We start from the raw sequence: 17,274 nt of genomic DNA, 5'->3' as shown, positions 1-17,274 counted from the left end.
CTTTTAACTGCTTTATGTTATGTTACATCTGCTTCTCCTTTGTGCAGCCTTTCAGACAATCCTTCACTGTCGGGATACTGATCTTTTCAGAGAAGGACGAGTGCAAATGGTTGGAACACTTACTGAGGTCGGATGGCCGTGTAGATAAAGTACAAGTTATTTGCTACTCTGGAGATGAAGAAAGACTTAAAGACGAACTCACACAGTGTTCCTATATCATTTTTTACCACCGAGGCAGATTTGGACCTGACTCTATGACTGATTCGATGATTGCCAGCACCGTGAGACAGAGCACTTCCAAACTTGGTAAATGTTCAGCCATAATTGGCCTTGATCTTATACAGAAAAGTGGAATGGATGAAAGTTGTAATGTGAGGCAAGGGATATTTTTCTACACAAAATCAATAGTTTATTATAACTATTATTACAATAGTTAATTTTTACTTGATTTGCACTGGGCCAACTCAGGATGATTATATCCCTGGCCCCCAGCCCAATGGGCAGATGCTGTTATGGCCAGACTGTTAGAGGGTCTCATTACAGGCCAAAAAGATGCCGACTCGGTCTGGGTAGGCTGAGCTGGCAACTTTTCTTTCAGCCTGTGTATAGTCCCTAAATGAGAATTCAATTTATTCTTATAGGAATGAATGGAATGCAAGAAACTCAGTTAATACATAATTTTTGAATCTTTCTGTCAGAGATTGCATGTTACCTCTTTTATGTAACATGGGGCAGTGTTGCACAAATGTATTATAGATAGATACAGTAAAAAGATAGATCACTTGACCCAGATGATGTACACCACCATATATGTCAAGCTGAAGCCATCAGAACCCTATAACAGAGAGGAAGTATCTTTAATGGAATTATATAACAAAGCAAAAAATGGAAAATAATCCTCCCCAAACTGGAACTACCAGAGCTCTGGTTTATAAATAAGCAAAAAGATATCCCTTATTTATTCCATATACAAAAATACAGCATGCTTAGAAACCTATGTAACACCTTCTTGGCTGTAAAAACAGACCAGACCAGTTAGATAGGCTTTAGACCAGTGATTCCCAACCAGTGGCTCGTGAGCAACATGTTGCTCCCCAACCCCTTAGATGTTGCTCCCAGTGGCCTCAAAGCAGGTGCTTATTTTTAAATTTCTGGTAAGGGGGCAAGTTTTGGTTGCATAAAAACCAAGTATAATGCCAAACAGAGCCTTCTATAGGCTGCCAGTCCACATAGGGGCTATTAAGTAACCAATTATAGCTCTTATATGCACCCCAGGAACTTTTTCCATGCTTGTGTTGCTCCCCAACACTTTTTCCATTTGAATGTGGCTCACGGGTATAAAAGGTTGGGGATCCCTGCTTTAGAGCATGGGGTACACTGGACTCTAACACCAGGATGGGCTTATATGGAAAAATCAAGGGGAATGTAGTGCAACAATAACTCATACGATATTTGGTATGTGTATGGATGTTTGAAGAGGCGACTGATATCGCAGAAAAACAACAAGTGCAAGAGGGTTCCCCTTAGTGCTCATTCAGACAGAACTTCTTACTCCCATCTGGCTGAGGTCTGTGCACCATAGCGGGTAAGAAAAATCTGGCATGAGTTCCAAGGGGCATGGGCCAGTCCTGTTCTTACCACTTGTTATAGGGTAATAAGTACAGGGGCCTGTTTGTGTCCTGCAAGTTGGATGGCATGGAAAGGGGCACCTACATACCTCAACCTACCTCCTCATAAATAAAGCCAAATGCAAACAGCATTGCCTTCATGTGGGCAACCACTGGTCTCTTCTCTCCAAAACTGATGCACAAACCAGCAGCAAGTCTCCAAACAAGGACGGTGGTGTGCAAAGTGCAGAATGTTTTTTATACTTTACATGCTGCCTTTCTTATAGTAAATGGCCCCTACTATCTTCTATCTGTAAATACTCTTGTGATGCAAACTTTATATAGTATAGCTAATAACTAGTATCAGTCTGTGAGAATGCACCAAATGGGAAGATATCATTAAATCAGATTATGTTCATTCCAGACAATTCTTAATCCATTTATCCAAGCACATTTTTTTGTGGTTCTTATACCCCAGAGAAGAAGAACATGCTGATTGCTTTGGGGCATCTTAAAGACAAAACACACGAGGACAGGATGAAGGAGAAACTGCAAGAGAGAATTGGAAGAGAGTGTAACCAACTGTTATTCACAAAAGGAGAAATCAGGCGATATGAATACCTTTATGCCTTATATCCAAAGACAAAATTGGACGAGATAAGGGCAGCATTATCTACTGCTTCCCCAGGTACAGAAATACTAATGCATTTACCTGTCTGACAGGTAACAGAAATACATTTCATATTAGGGACACATTCCAAATAGAATTTCATACAACCCGTGGCATAGGGTGCGGGTAGTTCTTGGCCAGTAGCCCCATGTAAGATGTTATGATACAGAGAGGTGGGAAAGAGGTTCTGTACATTAAAGGGGTACTGTTATGATTATTATGGGGTACTTTTTATCCCTAAATGACACTGTTACACAGCAAATATTTCCCTCTGCCATTTAACATTTTATTCTTGAACCAACAAATGTATTGGTAGCTGTAATATTGGTGTGTAGGCGCCATCTCAGTGCATTGTGCCTGAGTCTGAGCTTTCAGCCAGCGCTACACATTAGAACTGCTTTCAGCTAACCTATTGTTTCTCCTACTCCCATGTAACTGGAGGAGTCCCAAGCCGGACTTGGATTTCTTACTATTGAGTGCTATTCTGATACCTACTGGGAGCTGCTATCTTGCTCCCTTCCCATTGTTCTGCTGATCGGCTGCTGGGGGGGAGGGGGGGTATCACTCCAACTTGCAGCGCAGCAGTAAAGTGTGCCTGAGTCTGAGCTTTCAGCCAGCGCTACACATTAGAACTGCTTTCAGCTAACCTATTGTTTCTCCTACTCCCATGTAACTGGAGGAGTCCCAAGCCAGACTTGGATTTCTTACTATTGAGTGCTATTCTGATACCTACTGGGAGCTGCTATCTTGCTCCCTTCCCATTGTTCTGCTGATCGCCGGCTGGGGGTGAGGGGGGGGGGGGATATCACTCCAACTTGCAGCGCAGCAGTAAAGTGAGACTGAAGTTTATCAGAGCACAGGTCACATGGCTGTGGTACCCTGGGGAATGAAGAATATGGCTAGCCCCATGGGAAAAACAGATTACAATGCAGGATTCTGCTGGAGAAGCTCTATTAACTGGTGGGTTTTGTAACAAACATGTTTTCCCATGACAGTGTTCCTTTAAAGTTTGGGAGAAATGATTGGAAGTAAGTACAAAAAAGTCAATATGTGTATTACAAAATCAATAATATTTTGGGGGAGGTTTTTGCCATATTTAACAATTATCTACTTATGAAAGTTGTTAAAACCTTTAGCAATTTATATTTCACCGAGATGACACAGAATAAGGTCACAATACAGTGTAGGGGGCAGTTAGGCATCTTCCATGTGTTCCCCTAAATGCCCTTCATGTTGAGCCCCCCCCCCCCAGCCATTCTTAAAGCCTCACTGTTTGAGAATTGTATTTCTAATATTTCTAACCTTTTTTTTCTTCTAGGACACGAAGGTTACATTTCTTCGGTAAGAGACCGTTTATGTGCCTTTATAAACCAGTCTTGCCCCCCCCCCTTTTTTTTTTTTTTTTTTTTAAATAACCAAATGTGTGAGAGAAGAAGCTAATAGTAACAGGACTGAGTATAACTGTACAGAGCTGATAAGCTTTTGATTATGGCAAAGTAAATTGCCATTGGCAGAAGAGCGATTCCTTCCTATTGTCTCCAGTTTGTCTCATCAATAGGTCATTCCCAAAAATGTTAAATTTTTACATTAAAGAATGACGCACGTCAAAAAAAATTGTAGCACATAAGTTTTTTAATGTGTGTGACAATTTTTTTCTTGTGCGCCATTTTCTGCGTTTCGAGAATTTTTCACAGTTTTCGAAACAGGACAAATTGGCTCATCACTAGTGATGGGCGAAAAGTTTCGCCAGGCATGGATTCGCGGCGAATTTCCGCGTTTCGCCATTGGCGGATTGTTTTGCGAAACGGATGAAAAATTTCGCCGCGGAAAAATTCGCCGCACGTCCAAAAATTGTCGCCGGCGTCAAAAAAGAATAGTCGCGGGCGACAAAATAATAGCCGCGGGCGACGAAACAAGAACCGCGCGACGAAACAATAGCCGAGGGCGACGAAACAAGAGCCGCGCGACGAAACAAGAGCCGCAGGCGACGAAACAAGAGCCGCGCGCGACGAAATAATAGCCGCGCGACAAAACAATAGCTGCGGGAGACGAAACAATAGCCGCGCGACAAAATAATAGCCGCGGGCGACAATTTTTTTTGTCGCACGACATTTTAGGCGTTTCGCGAATTTTTCGCCGTTTCGCGGATCTTTTCAAAGATTCGCGAATTTTTCGGCGAAACGGAACAGATTCGCTCATCACTACTCATCACTATATATAATGGCTGCCAAGCGGCATGCAGTAAATAAGCCCCACTGTGCCCTGAGCCTTTGCCTTTGAGTGAGTAAGGGCCAGCATGGGGAATGCCTACAACCCAGCCCACTCCTTATGAATACAGTGCTGCTGAATACAGTGCTGCTGAATACAGGTTCATGTGGGAGGTGCTTCTCAGTGCTCAGTGAGTGGCAGGGTACAGGCTTTCTGCCTCGGGTGGTGTAAATGAGCCCCTAATACATTGTGCTCTGTCCCTTTCTGTTGTAAATGCAATTATAATTTCTTTTTTCTAGCCAACCAATCACACTGTTGGAATCGTTTCACGGTCGGCAGAGAGTGATTATAAGTGGCTGGGCCAGTACCTCAAAGACTCATTTCAGATTGAGGTCAGACCCATTTACATCTCTAACAGCGGGAAACTGAAGTTCTGGGATGATGTCTCTCATTGCACATTCGCTATCCTGTATCACACCCAGAAACGAGGGAGGATAAACATCACTGACGTCACCAACTCTCTCTATGATGAAGAAATTCAACATTTGGCCTCTGCACTGGGTAGGATAATGCTTTATATGGTGAGAAGGTGTCTGCCCATGCTTGGTATGTGCATATAACAATTCAGGTTCCTGTCTAAAGGGGACGCTAAACCCTGCTGCACAGCGCGGCTCAACCAAACATTACTCAGCTGTTGCTGGACTACAAATCCCAGAATAATGTAACATATAATGAAGGGTGAGGCATGCTGGGAGCTGTAGTCCAGCAACATCAGGGCTGTATTCTTAAAGCAATATTGCACAATAAAACTTTCCCAGCTCTCTAGGGCCCGCATTGGCAGCATTGAAATGCAAAAGAATCCCCCAATGAGAATCCCAGCTGATCTGTATAAATCTGGCTCCCTGTTCTCTGTTCCTGCAATTGGAGTTGGGAGCATTAAGCACAGTTTCCCAGCACTGAACAAGTCTGTCCCTTTATCCCCATGTCTGATTCCTGTGCCATATAATGACGGGAAAATGCCATCATTATCTCTATATGTAAGGTACCAGCAAGGGGCCTGACACAGTGCTGGGAATCAGCATTCTCATTGGTCACTTCTCTGGAACTTATAATAAAGTTTTTTGTCAGTAGAATTCTCATTGGTGAATTTTCTTGCATCTATAATTATGTTTTTTTGTCAACTTCTATAGCAAAATTAGGGGGCACAGTGGGACAGAATCATGGCTGGGTTTACATCCCCTTTAAAGTGTCCAGATATCATGTTATGGACATTTCATCTTCTAAATAGAGGCCGGGCTGGGACTAGCGGTAGGCACAAAAGACAAGTCATATAAATTCCAGTTCCTGGGCAGTTGGGAGTGGGACCCGGGAGATCAGGGGTGGGTGGGTGCTGCTGTTTATGTGAGACAACCACAGTGTGATGGTGAGTGGGAGTGAGGGGAGTGTGGTGAGCAGGAGTGGGTACAAGAGGTAATTGCCATGGGAGGGAGTACTGTACTGCTTAAATAAGTGGCCAGTAAATGTAACCTGCTGATTGGTAGCCATGGATTACTATGCCAGTAACACTGCATCTCTTTTTTTGTACATTTTCTCCCTCTGATGCAACGGTATTCTGAACTTTTCCATATAAAAAGATAATTGTTCTAGGGGCGTATTTATAATGTAAAAACCTGCATTAAAATGCATCACATAAAGGGACTCAAAAACACAATTTTAGATTTTTGAAAAGTAAACATCATTTTAAGAAACTTAAAAGAGACTCAAATAAAATATAAACAGTAGTCGCCTGTCCTCAGCCTGCCTTCAGCCCAATCCCACAATTCCCTGCTGAACACGTGATATCAATAAGGAAAGGAACATCCCAGTGCAATGCATTGTGGGTTATGTAGTTCCTGTATGCTGTCTGTAAGCTGTGGGGAAGTTGTTATAATTTGTAACATCAGTGTTTTAGTCCCTCCTCCCCTGCCAGGATTTCCAATGATGCAGCTGGATTTCAGCATATAAAATGGGATTTATTGAAGGAACAGATTACAGGGATAGGGATCTTAGGGGTTTCTGGGTTGTGTGGGGTTCTATAACAGATTTTGGTTCAGAAGCCGGAGTTCCCCTTTAAAGCCACGGTACACCTTGTAAGGCAGCAAAGTTGTGTAATCATTCTTTTTATAGTATTTTTTTTTTTTTTACTCTAAAATCTATTTGCCACCTGAAATTGGCCCACTGACCTCCAATTGTTATGCCATGTCTAAATTGGTGTAAAATAATGGCATAAGTAATGGCAGTAACAAAAAATGCTTCAGGAGAGGCCTCGGTGTATGTATGATGAACTTGTGCAACTAGGGTTAAAAATGGAAACAAGGGTGGGGTGAATGATTGGGTCACCTCTTGGATGGTCAGACCAAAGATCAAGTATTAAAGGAAAACTATACCCCCAAATCCCTTCTAATGTATCCAGTGGGGTAACAATAGAGGAAGCAGACCCTGTGGTTGTGGGCCCAGAGGACAGGGGAGCCCGGACCATGGGGCCTGCTTCCTCCATTTAGGTAAATCTCCGCTCCATGTGGCTCCAAAGAAGGAGAGTGGGCGGGGTGCAGGGATTTACAGGCCAGTGGGCGGGGTGCAGGGATTTACAGGCCAGTGGGCGGGGTGCAGGGATTTACAGGCCAGTGGGCGGGGTGCAGGGATTTACAGGCCAGTGGGCGGGGTGCGGGGATTTACAGGCCAGTGGGCGGGGTGCAGGGATTTACAGGCCAGTGGGCGGGGTGCAGGGATTTACAGGCCAGTGGGCGGGGTGCAGGGATTTACAGGCCAGTGGGCGGGGTGCAGGGATTTACACGCCAGTGGGCGGGGTGCGGGGATTTACAGGCCAGTGGGCGGGGAGCGGGGATTTACAGGCCAGTGGGCGGGGTGCAGGGATTTACACGCCAGTGGGCGGGGTGCAGGGATTTACAGGCCAGTGGGCGGGGTGCAGGGATTTACAGGCCAGTGGGCGGGGAGCGGGGATTTACAGGCCAGTGGGCGGGGTGCAGGGATTTACAGGCCAGTGGGCGGGGTGCAGGGATTTACAGGCCAGTGGGCGGGGAGCGGAGATTTACAGGCCAGTGGGCGGGGAGCGGGGATTTACAGGCCAGTGGGCGGGGTGCAGGGATTTACAGGCCAGTGGGCGGGGAGCGGAGATTTACAGGCCAGTGGGCGGGGTGCAGGGATTTACAGGCCAGTGGGCGGGGTGCAGGGATTTACAGGCCAGTGGGCGGGGTGCAGGGATTTACAGGCCAGTGGGCGGGGTGCGGGGATTTACAGGCCAGTGGGCGGGGAGCGGGGATTTACAGGCCAGTGGGTGGGGAGCGGGGATTTACAGGCCAGTGGGCGGGGTGCAGGGATTTACACGCCAGTGGGCGGGGTGCAGGGATTTACAGGCCAGTGGGCGGGGTGCAGGGATTTACAGGCCAGTGGGCGGGGAGCGGGGATTTACAGGCCAGTGGGCGGGGTGCAGGGATTTACAGGCCAGTGGGCGGGGTGCAGGGATTTACAGGCCAGTGGGCGGGGTGCGGGGATTTACAGGCCAGTGGGCGGGGTGCAGGGATTTACAGGCCAGTGGGCGGGGTGCAGGGATTTACACGCCAGTGGGCGGGGTGCAGGGATTTACAGGCCAGTGGGCGGGGGTGCAGGGATTTACACGCCAGTGGGCGGGGTGCAGGGATTTACAGGCCAGTGGGCGGGGTGCGGGGATTTACAGGCCAGTGGGCGGGGTGCAGGGATTTACAGGCCAGTGGGCGGGGTGCAGGGATTTACAGGCCAGTGGGCGGGGTGCAGGGATTTACAGGCCAGTGGGCGGGGTGCAGGGATTTACAGGCCAGTGGGCGGGGTGCAGGGATTTACACGCCAGTGGGCGGGGTGCAGGGATTTACAGGCCAGTGGGCGGGGAGTGGGGATTTACAGGCCAGTGGGCGGGGTGCAGGGATTTACAGGCCAGTGGGCGGGGAGCGGGGATTTACAGGCCAGTGGGCGGGGTGCAGGGATTTACAGGCCAGTGGGTGGGGAGCAGGGATTTACAGGCCAGTGGGCGGGGTGCAGGGATTTACAGGCCAGTGGGCGGGGAGCGGGGATTTACAGGCCAGTTGGCGGGGTGCAGGGATTTACACGCCAGTGGGCGGGGTGCAGGGATTTACAGGCCAGTGGGCGGGGTGCAGGGATTTACAGGCCAGTGGGTGGGGAGCGGGGATTTACAGGCCAGTGGGCGGGGTGCAGGGATTTACAGGCCAGTGGGCGGGAGGGGGGATTTACAGGCCAGTGGGCGGGGTGCAGGGATTTACAGGCCAGTGGGCGGGGTGCAGGGATTTACAGACCAGTGGGCGGGGTGCAGGGATTTACAGGCCAGTGGGCGGGGTGCAGGGATTTACAGGCCAGTGGGCGGGGTGCAGGGATTTACAGGCCAGTGGGCGGGGTGCAGGGATTTACAGGCCAGTGGGCGGGGATTTACAGGCCAGTGGGCGGGGATTTACAGGCCAGTGGGCGGGGAGCGGGGATTTAAAGGCCAGTGGGCGGGGTGCAGGGATTTACAGGCCAGTGGGCGGGGTGCAGGGATTTACAGGCCAGTGGGCGGGGTGCAGGGATTTACACGCCAGTGGGCGGGGTGCAGGGATTTACAGGCCAGTGGGCGGGGTGCAGGGATTTACAGGCCAGTGGGCGGGGAGCGGGGATTTACAGGCCAGTGGGCGGGGTGCAGGGATTTACAGGCCAGTGGGCGGGGTGCAGGGATTTACAGGCCAGTGGGCGGGGTGCGGGGATTTACAGGCCAGTGGGCGGGGTGCAGGGATTTACAGGCCAGTGGGCGGGGTGCAGGGATTTACACGCCAGTGGGCGGGGTGCAGGGATTTACAGGCCAGTGGGCGGGGTGCAGGGATTTACACGCCAGTGGGCGGGGTGCAGGGATTTACAGGCCAGTGGGCGGGGTGCGGGGATTTACAGGCCAGTGGGCGGGGTGCAGGGATTTACAGGCCAGTGGGCGGGGTGCAGGGATTTACAGGCCAGTGGGCGGGGTGCAGGGATTTACAGGCCAGTGGGCGGGGTGCAGGGATTTACACGCCAGTGGGCGGGGTGCAGGGATTTACAGGCCAGTGGGCGGGGAGTGGGGATTTACAGGCCAGTGGGCGGGGTGCAGGGATTTACAGGCCAGTGGGCGGGGAGCGGGGATTTACAGGCCAGTGGGCGGGGTGCAGGGATTTACAGGCCAGTGGGTGGGGAGCGGGGATTTACAGGCCAGTGGGCGGGGTGCAGGGATTTACAGGCCAGTGGGCGGGGAGCGGGGATTTACAGGCCAGTTGGCGGGGTGCAGGGATTTACACGCCAGTGGGCGGGGTGCAGGGATTTACAGGCCAGTGGGCGGGGTGCAGGGATTTACAGGCCAGTGGGTGGGGAGCGGGGATTTACAGGCCAGTGGGCGGGGTGCAGGGATTTACAGGCCAGTGGGCGGGAGGGGGGATTTACAGGCCAGTGGGCGGGGTGCAGGGATTTACAGGCCAGTGGGCGGGGTGCAGGGATTTACAGACCAGTGGGCGGGGTGCAGGGATTTACAGGCCAGTGGGCGGGGTGCAGGGATTTACAGGCCAGTGGGCGGGGTGCAGGGATTTACAGGCCAGTGGGCGGGGTGCAGGGATTTACAGGCCAGTGGGCGGGGATTTACAGGCCAGTGGGCGGGGATTTACAGGCCAGTGGGCGGGGAGCGGGGATTTAAAGGCCAGTGGGCGGGGTGCAGGGATTTACAGGCCAGTGGGCGGGGAGCAGGGATTTACAGGCCAGTGGGCGGGGTGCAGGGATTTACAGGCCAGTGGGCGGGGTGCAGGGATTTAAAGGCCAGTGGGCGGGGAGCGGGGAATGCACCAGACTTCACGGGATGAAGCACCAGGGCACTTTATTCACTATATATTATAAGGAACTCCTCTGTGACTTATAATATCCCTATATGTTACAATAGGGGGTACTTTATTCACTATATATTATAAGGAACTCCTCGGGGACTTATAATATCCCTATATGTTACAATAGGGGGTACTTTATTCACTATATATTATAAGGAACTCCTCGGGGACTTATAATATCCCTATATGTTACAATAGGGGGCACTTTATTCACTATATATTATAAGGAACTCCTCGGGGGCTTATAATATCCCTATATGTTACAATAGGGGGCACTTTATTCACTATATATTATAAGGAACTCCTCTGTGACTTATAATATCCCTATATGTTACAATAGGGGGCACTTTATTCACTATATATTATAAGGAACTCCTCGGGGACTTATAATATCCCCATATGTTACAATAGGGGGCACTTTATTCACTATATATTATAAGGAACTCCTCAGTGACTTATAATATCCCCATATGTTACAATAGGGGGTACTTTATTCACTATATATTATAAGGAACTCCTCAGTGACTTATAATATCCCCATATGTTACAATAGGGGGTACTTTATTCACTATATATTATAAGGAACTCCTCGGGGGCTTATAATATCCCTATATGTTACAATAGGGGGCACTTTATTCACTATATATTATAAGGAACTCCTCGGGGGCTTATAATATCCCTATATGTTACAATAGGGGGCACTTTATTCACTATATATTATAAGGAACTCCTCTATGACTTATAATATCCCTATATGTTACGATAGGGGGCACTTTATTCACTATATATTATAAGTCTATGAAGATTTTCATTCATCCAGGTCATGGTATATCTAGTATAAAAAAATTTGAAGCAACTGGACTTGTTTAGTAATCATTGAAGACGTTTCACTACTCATCCGAGCAGCTTCTTCAGTTCAACTGACTGGTATGGGAAGTCCTAGCATATATACTCTTCCACTAATCCAATCCAATATAGTCATCCCCTATGTAGCAGGAGTGTCGGAGAAACTCAGGAGAATTTTCAACAAACACCACATCCCTGTGTTTTTCAAACCTAGCAACACACTGAGACAAAAACTTGTACACCCAAAGGATCCAACACCAAAGGAAAAACAAAGCAATGTTGTATACGCAGTCCAGTGTAGCGAGGAGTGCACAAACCTTTACATTGGGGAGACAAAGCAACTGCTCTCCAAGCGAATGGCTCAGCATAGGAGGGCGAACACTACAGGCCAGGACTCTGCTGTATTTCTACACCTAAAAGACAAGGGAGACTCCTTTGAAAATAGCAATGTCCAAATTTTGGACAAAGAAGACCGCTGGTTTGAAAGAGGTGTAAAAGAGGCCATTCATGTCAAAGTGGAGAAACCATCCCTTAACAGAGGCGGGGGACTTCGACACCATCTGTCTGCTACATACAATGCTGTTCTAACATCTGTACCCCGGCAGTTTCAGAACTCTTCACACATCCATTCATGCAACTCTAACAAGTAACACCTGTTTGAAGAGTTGCATGATACTTGGGTAATCCTTTCAAAGTAACTCCACAGCATTCACACCTCTGTGAGTTTCAGCTGTCACCTTTCTGAAGAGTTACATAGTGCCATTGTGATTGGATTAGTGGAAGAGTATATATGCTGAGGACTTCCCATACCAGTCAGTTGAACTGAAGAAGCTGCTCGGATGAGTAGTGAAACGTCTTCAATGATTACTAAACAAGTCCAGTTGCTTCAAATTTATTTATACTAGATATATATTATACTTATATTATCCCTATATGTTACAATAGGGGGTACTTTATTCACTATATATTATATAATAATAAGCCCACCTAAATACAAGAAATAACTTTTTGTCCCCGACTGTAGGGAAGGACAACGTGATTGTCGTAGCGGATGATCTTGATAACAGCAGCATTGAGGAGAGAGAGAGGATCTTGCAGAGACAACCCAGCATTGGCCTCTATGCCAGAGATTTGATCCTTTTCACCAAGAAGGAGACAGATCCTAATTACGAGAGACTCGTTACCCAGCAGGAACAGGAAGATGAAAGGAGTCTAAATGAAAAACTGGAAACATTAAGAAATATAATAGGAAAGGGTAAGGCTGTTTGTAATGTTACTCTATGCGCCAGTCAGTAACCTCATTAGAAATGTTTTCATTCCTCTGAGCCTCTAGTTAAGGAGCGGATTTACACAGGCAAGCGGATTTACACAGGCAAGCGGATTTACACAGGCAAGCGGATTTACACAGGCAAGCGGATTTACACAGGCAAGCGGATTTACACAGGCAAGCAGATTTACACAGGCAAGCAGATTTACACAGGCAAGCAGATTTACACAGGCATGCGGATTTAGACAGGCAAGAAGATTTACACAGGCAAGCGGATTTAGACAGGCAAACTATTATAAGGTGCTGAGCAAAATGATAATCAAGCTTTATCAGTCCTTAACAATTTTTAGTATTTATTTATTTTCTAGCTAAAGCTACCATGATGAGCGGAGCAGCAGATACCGCAGACGTCCACGGACAAGAGGAACCTTCAAATACACCCCCATCTGAGACAAATGAAGTAAATGAAATAGTATAGGGATGATGGCTTCTTCATGGTTTCAACTAAGTGGCATCAGTTAAATAAAAATATTATGTTAGCAGAGCTCTTGCAACCCCTAAAGTAAATGGCACATATCTATTAAAGATTGCTTACCCCACTGAAAGTGCAAATTAATAGAGCCCACAGTCTGGTTGGGGGAAACAATACCATTTTGTGCACTGTGTCCCCAGCAACAGGATGGAGCTCCCAGTGTGGGTGGCCATGTTGTGTCACTAGGATGCAAATACAGACCCAAACTGACCCATCTATCCACTCACATACAGACCCACACTGACCTATCCACTCACATACAGACCCATACTGACCTATCTATCCACTCACATACAGACCCACACTGACCTATCTATACACTCACATACAGACCCACACTGACCTATCTATCCACTCACATACAGACCCACACTGACCTATCTATCCACTCACATACAGACCCACACTGACCTATCTATCCACTCACATACAGACCCACACTGACCTATCCACTCACATACAGACCCATACTGACCTATCTATCCACTCACATACAGACCCACACTGACCTATCTATCCACTCACATACAGACCCACACTGACCTATCTATCCACTCACATACAGACCCACACTGACCTATCAACTCACATACAGACCCACACTGACCTATCTATACACTCACATACAGACCCATACTGACCTATCCACTCACATACAGACCCACACTGACCTATCTATCCACTCACATACAGACCCACACTGACCTATCCACTCACATACAGACCCATACTGACCTATCTATCCACTCACATACAGACCCACACTGACCTATCCACTCACATACAGACCCACACTGACCTATCTATCCACTCACATACAGACCCACACTGACCTATCCACTCACATACAGACCCATACTGACCTATCTATCCACTCACATACAGACCCACACTGACCTATCTATCCACTCACATACAGACCCACACTGACCTATCTATCCACTCACATACAGACCCACACTGACCTATCCACTCACATACAGACCCATACTGACCTATCTATCCACTCACATACAGACCCACACTGACCTATCTATCCACTCACATACAGACCCATACTGACCTATCCACTCACATACAGACCCATACTGACCTATCTATCCACTCACATACAGACCCATACTGACCTATCCACTCACATACAGACCCACACTGACCTATCTATCCACTCACATACAGACCCACACTGACCCATCTATCCACTCACATACAGACCCATACTGACCTATCCACTCACATACAGACCCATACTGACCTATCTATACACTCACATACAGACCCACACTGACCTATCCACTCACATACAGACCCACACTGACCTATCCACTCACATACAGACCCACACTGACCTATCCACTCACATACAGACCCATACTGACCTATCCACTCACATACAGACCCATACTGACCTATCTATACACTCACATACAGACCCACACTGACCTATCCACTCACATACAGACCCACACTGACCTATCCACTCACATACAGACCCACACTGACCTATCCACTCACATACAGACCCATACTGACCTATCCACTCACATACAGACCCATACTAACCTATCTATCCACTCACATACAGACCCACACTGACCTATCCACTCACATACAGACCCACACTGACCTATCCACTCACATACAGACCCACACTGACCTATCCACTCACATACAGACCCATACTGACCTATCCACTCACATACAGACCCACACTGACCTATCCACTCACATCCACTCACATACAGATCCACACATCCACTCACATACAGACCCACACTGACCTATCCACTCACATACAGACCCATACTGACCTATCCACTCACATACAGACCCACACTGACCTATCCACTCACATCCACTCACATACAGATCCACACATCCACTCACATACAGACCCACACTGACCTATCCACTCACATCCACTCACATACAGATCCACACTGACCTATCTATCCACTCACATACAGATCCACACTGACCTATCCACTCACATACAGACCCACACTGACCTATCCACTCACATACAGACCCACACTGACCTATCCACTCACATACAGACCCACACTGACCTATCTATCCACTCACATACAGACCCATACTGACCTATCTATCCACTCACATACAGACCCACACTGACCTATCCACTCACATACAGACCCATACTGACCTATCCACTCACATACAGACCCACACTGACCTATCTATCCACTCACATACAGACCCACACTGACCTATCTATCCACTCACATACAGACCCATACTGACCTATCCACTCACATACAGACCCATACTGACCTATCTATCCACTCACATACAGACCCATACTGACCTATCTATCCACTCACATACAGACCCACACTGACCTATCCACTCACATACAGACCCACACTGACCTATCCACTCACATACAGACCCACACTGACCTATCCACTCACATACAGACCCATACTGACCTATCCACTCACATACAGACCCATACTGACCTATCTATCCACTCACATACAGACCCACACTGACCTATCCACTCACATACAGACCCACACTGACCTATCTATCCACTCACATACAGACCCATACTGACCTATCCACTCACATACAGACCCATACTGACCTATCTATCCACTCACATACAGACCCATACTGACCTATCTATCCACTCACATACAGACCCACACTGACCTATCTATACACTCACATAAAGACCCACACTGACCTATCTATACACTCACATAAAGACCCACACTGACCTATCCACTCACATACAGACCCATACTGACCTATCCACTCACATACAGACCCATACTGACCTATCTATCAGCTCACATACAGACCCATACTGACCTATCTATCCACTCACATACAGACCCACACTGACCTATCTATCCACTCACATACAGACCCACACTGACCTATCTATACACTCACATACAGACCCATACTGACCTATCTATCCACTCACATACAGACCCACACTGACCTATCCACTCACATACAGACCCACACTGACCTATCTATACACTCACATACAGACCCACACTGACCTATCTATACACTCACATACAGACCCACACTGACCTATCTATCCACTCACATACAGACCCATACTGACCTATCTATCCACTCACATACAGACCCACACTGACCTATTTATCCACTCACATACAGACCCACACTGACCTATCTATCCACTCACATACAGACCCACACTGACCTATCTATCCACTCACATACAGACCCATACTGACCTATCCACTCACATACAGACCCACACTGACCTATCCACTCACATACAGACCCACACTGACCTATCCATCCACTCACATACAGACCCACACTGACCTATCCACTCACATACAGACCCACACTGACCTATCCACTCACATACAGACCCACACTGACCTATCCACTCACATACAGACCCATACTGACCTATCTATCCACTCACATACAGACCCATACTGACCTATCTATACACTCACATACAGACCCACACTGACCTATCCACTCACATACAGACCCACACTGACCTATCCATCCACTCACATACAGACCCACACTGACCTATCCATCCACTCACATACAGACCCACACTGACCTATCTATCCACTCACATACAGACCCACACTGACCTATCCACTCACATACAGACCCACACTGACCTATCCACTCACATACAGACCCACACTGACCTATCCATCCACTCACATACAGACCCACACTGACCTATCTATCCACTCACATACAGACCCATACTTACCTATCCACTCATATACAGACCCACACTGACCTATCCACTCACATACAGACCCACACTGACCTATCCACTCACATACAGACCCATACTGACCTATCTATCCACTCACATACAGACCCACACTGACCTATCCACTCACATACAGACCCATACTGACCTATCTATCCACTCACATACAGACCCACACTGACCTATCTATCCACTCACATACAGACCCATACTTACCTATCTATCCACTCACATACAGACCCACACTGACCTATCTATCCACTCACATACAGACCCATACTGACCTATCTATCCACTCACATACAGACCCACACTGACCTATCCACTCACATACAGACCCATACTTACCTATCTATCCACTCACATACAGACCCATACTTACCTATCCACTCATATACAGACCCACACTGACCTATCCACTCACATACAGACCCACACTGACCTATCTATCCACTCACATACAGAC

The 17,274-nt window shown here is 47.6% G+C and overlaps 1 protein-coding gene across 1 annotated transcript in view; it reads left to right on the top strand.

Moving 5' to 3' along the window:
• The window catches only part of LOC116407756, a 36,925-nt gene that overhangs the window by 2,483 nt on the left and 17,168 nt on the right, over window positions 1-17,274 (top strand). Inside the window, exons 3-8 of the mRNA XM_031893735.1 lie at window positions 48-306; window positions 2,086-2,295; window positions 3,596-3,618; window positions 4,785-5,046; window positions 12,271-12,501; window positions 12,882-12,973. Of these exons, the coding sequence (XP_031749595.1) occupies window positions 255-306; window positions 2,086-2,295; window positions 3,596-3,618; window positions 4,785-5,046; window positions 12,271-12,501; window positions 12,882-12,973 (870 nt within the window). The 5' untranslated portion in view covers window positions 48-254. The remainder of the gene's footprint in view (window positions 1-47; window positions 307-2,085; window positions 2,296-3,595; window positions 3,619-4,784; window positions 5,047-12,270; window positions 12,502-12,881; window positions 12,974-17,274) is intronic.

This window comes from Xenopus tropicalis, chromosome 9 (genome assembly GCF_000004195.4).
Source record: "Xenopus tropicalis strain Nigerian chromosome 9, UCB_Xtro_10.0, whole genome shotgun sequence".
NCBI classification, from domain to species: domain Eukaryota; kingdom Metazoa; phylum Chordata; class Amphibia; order Anura; family Pipidae; genus Xenopus; species Xenopus tropicalis.
This window is presented reverse-complemented; position numbering and strand designations above follow the sequence as displayed.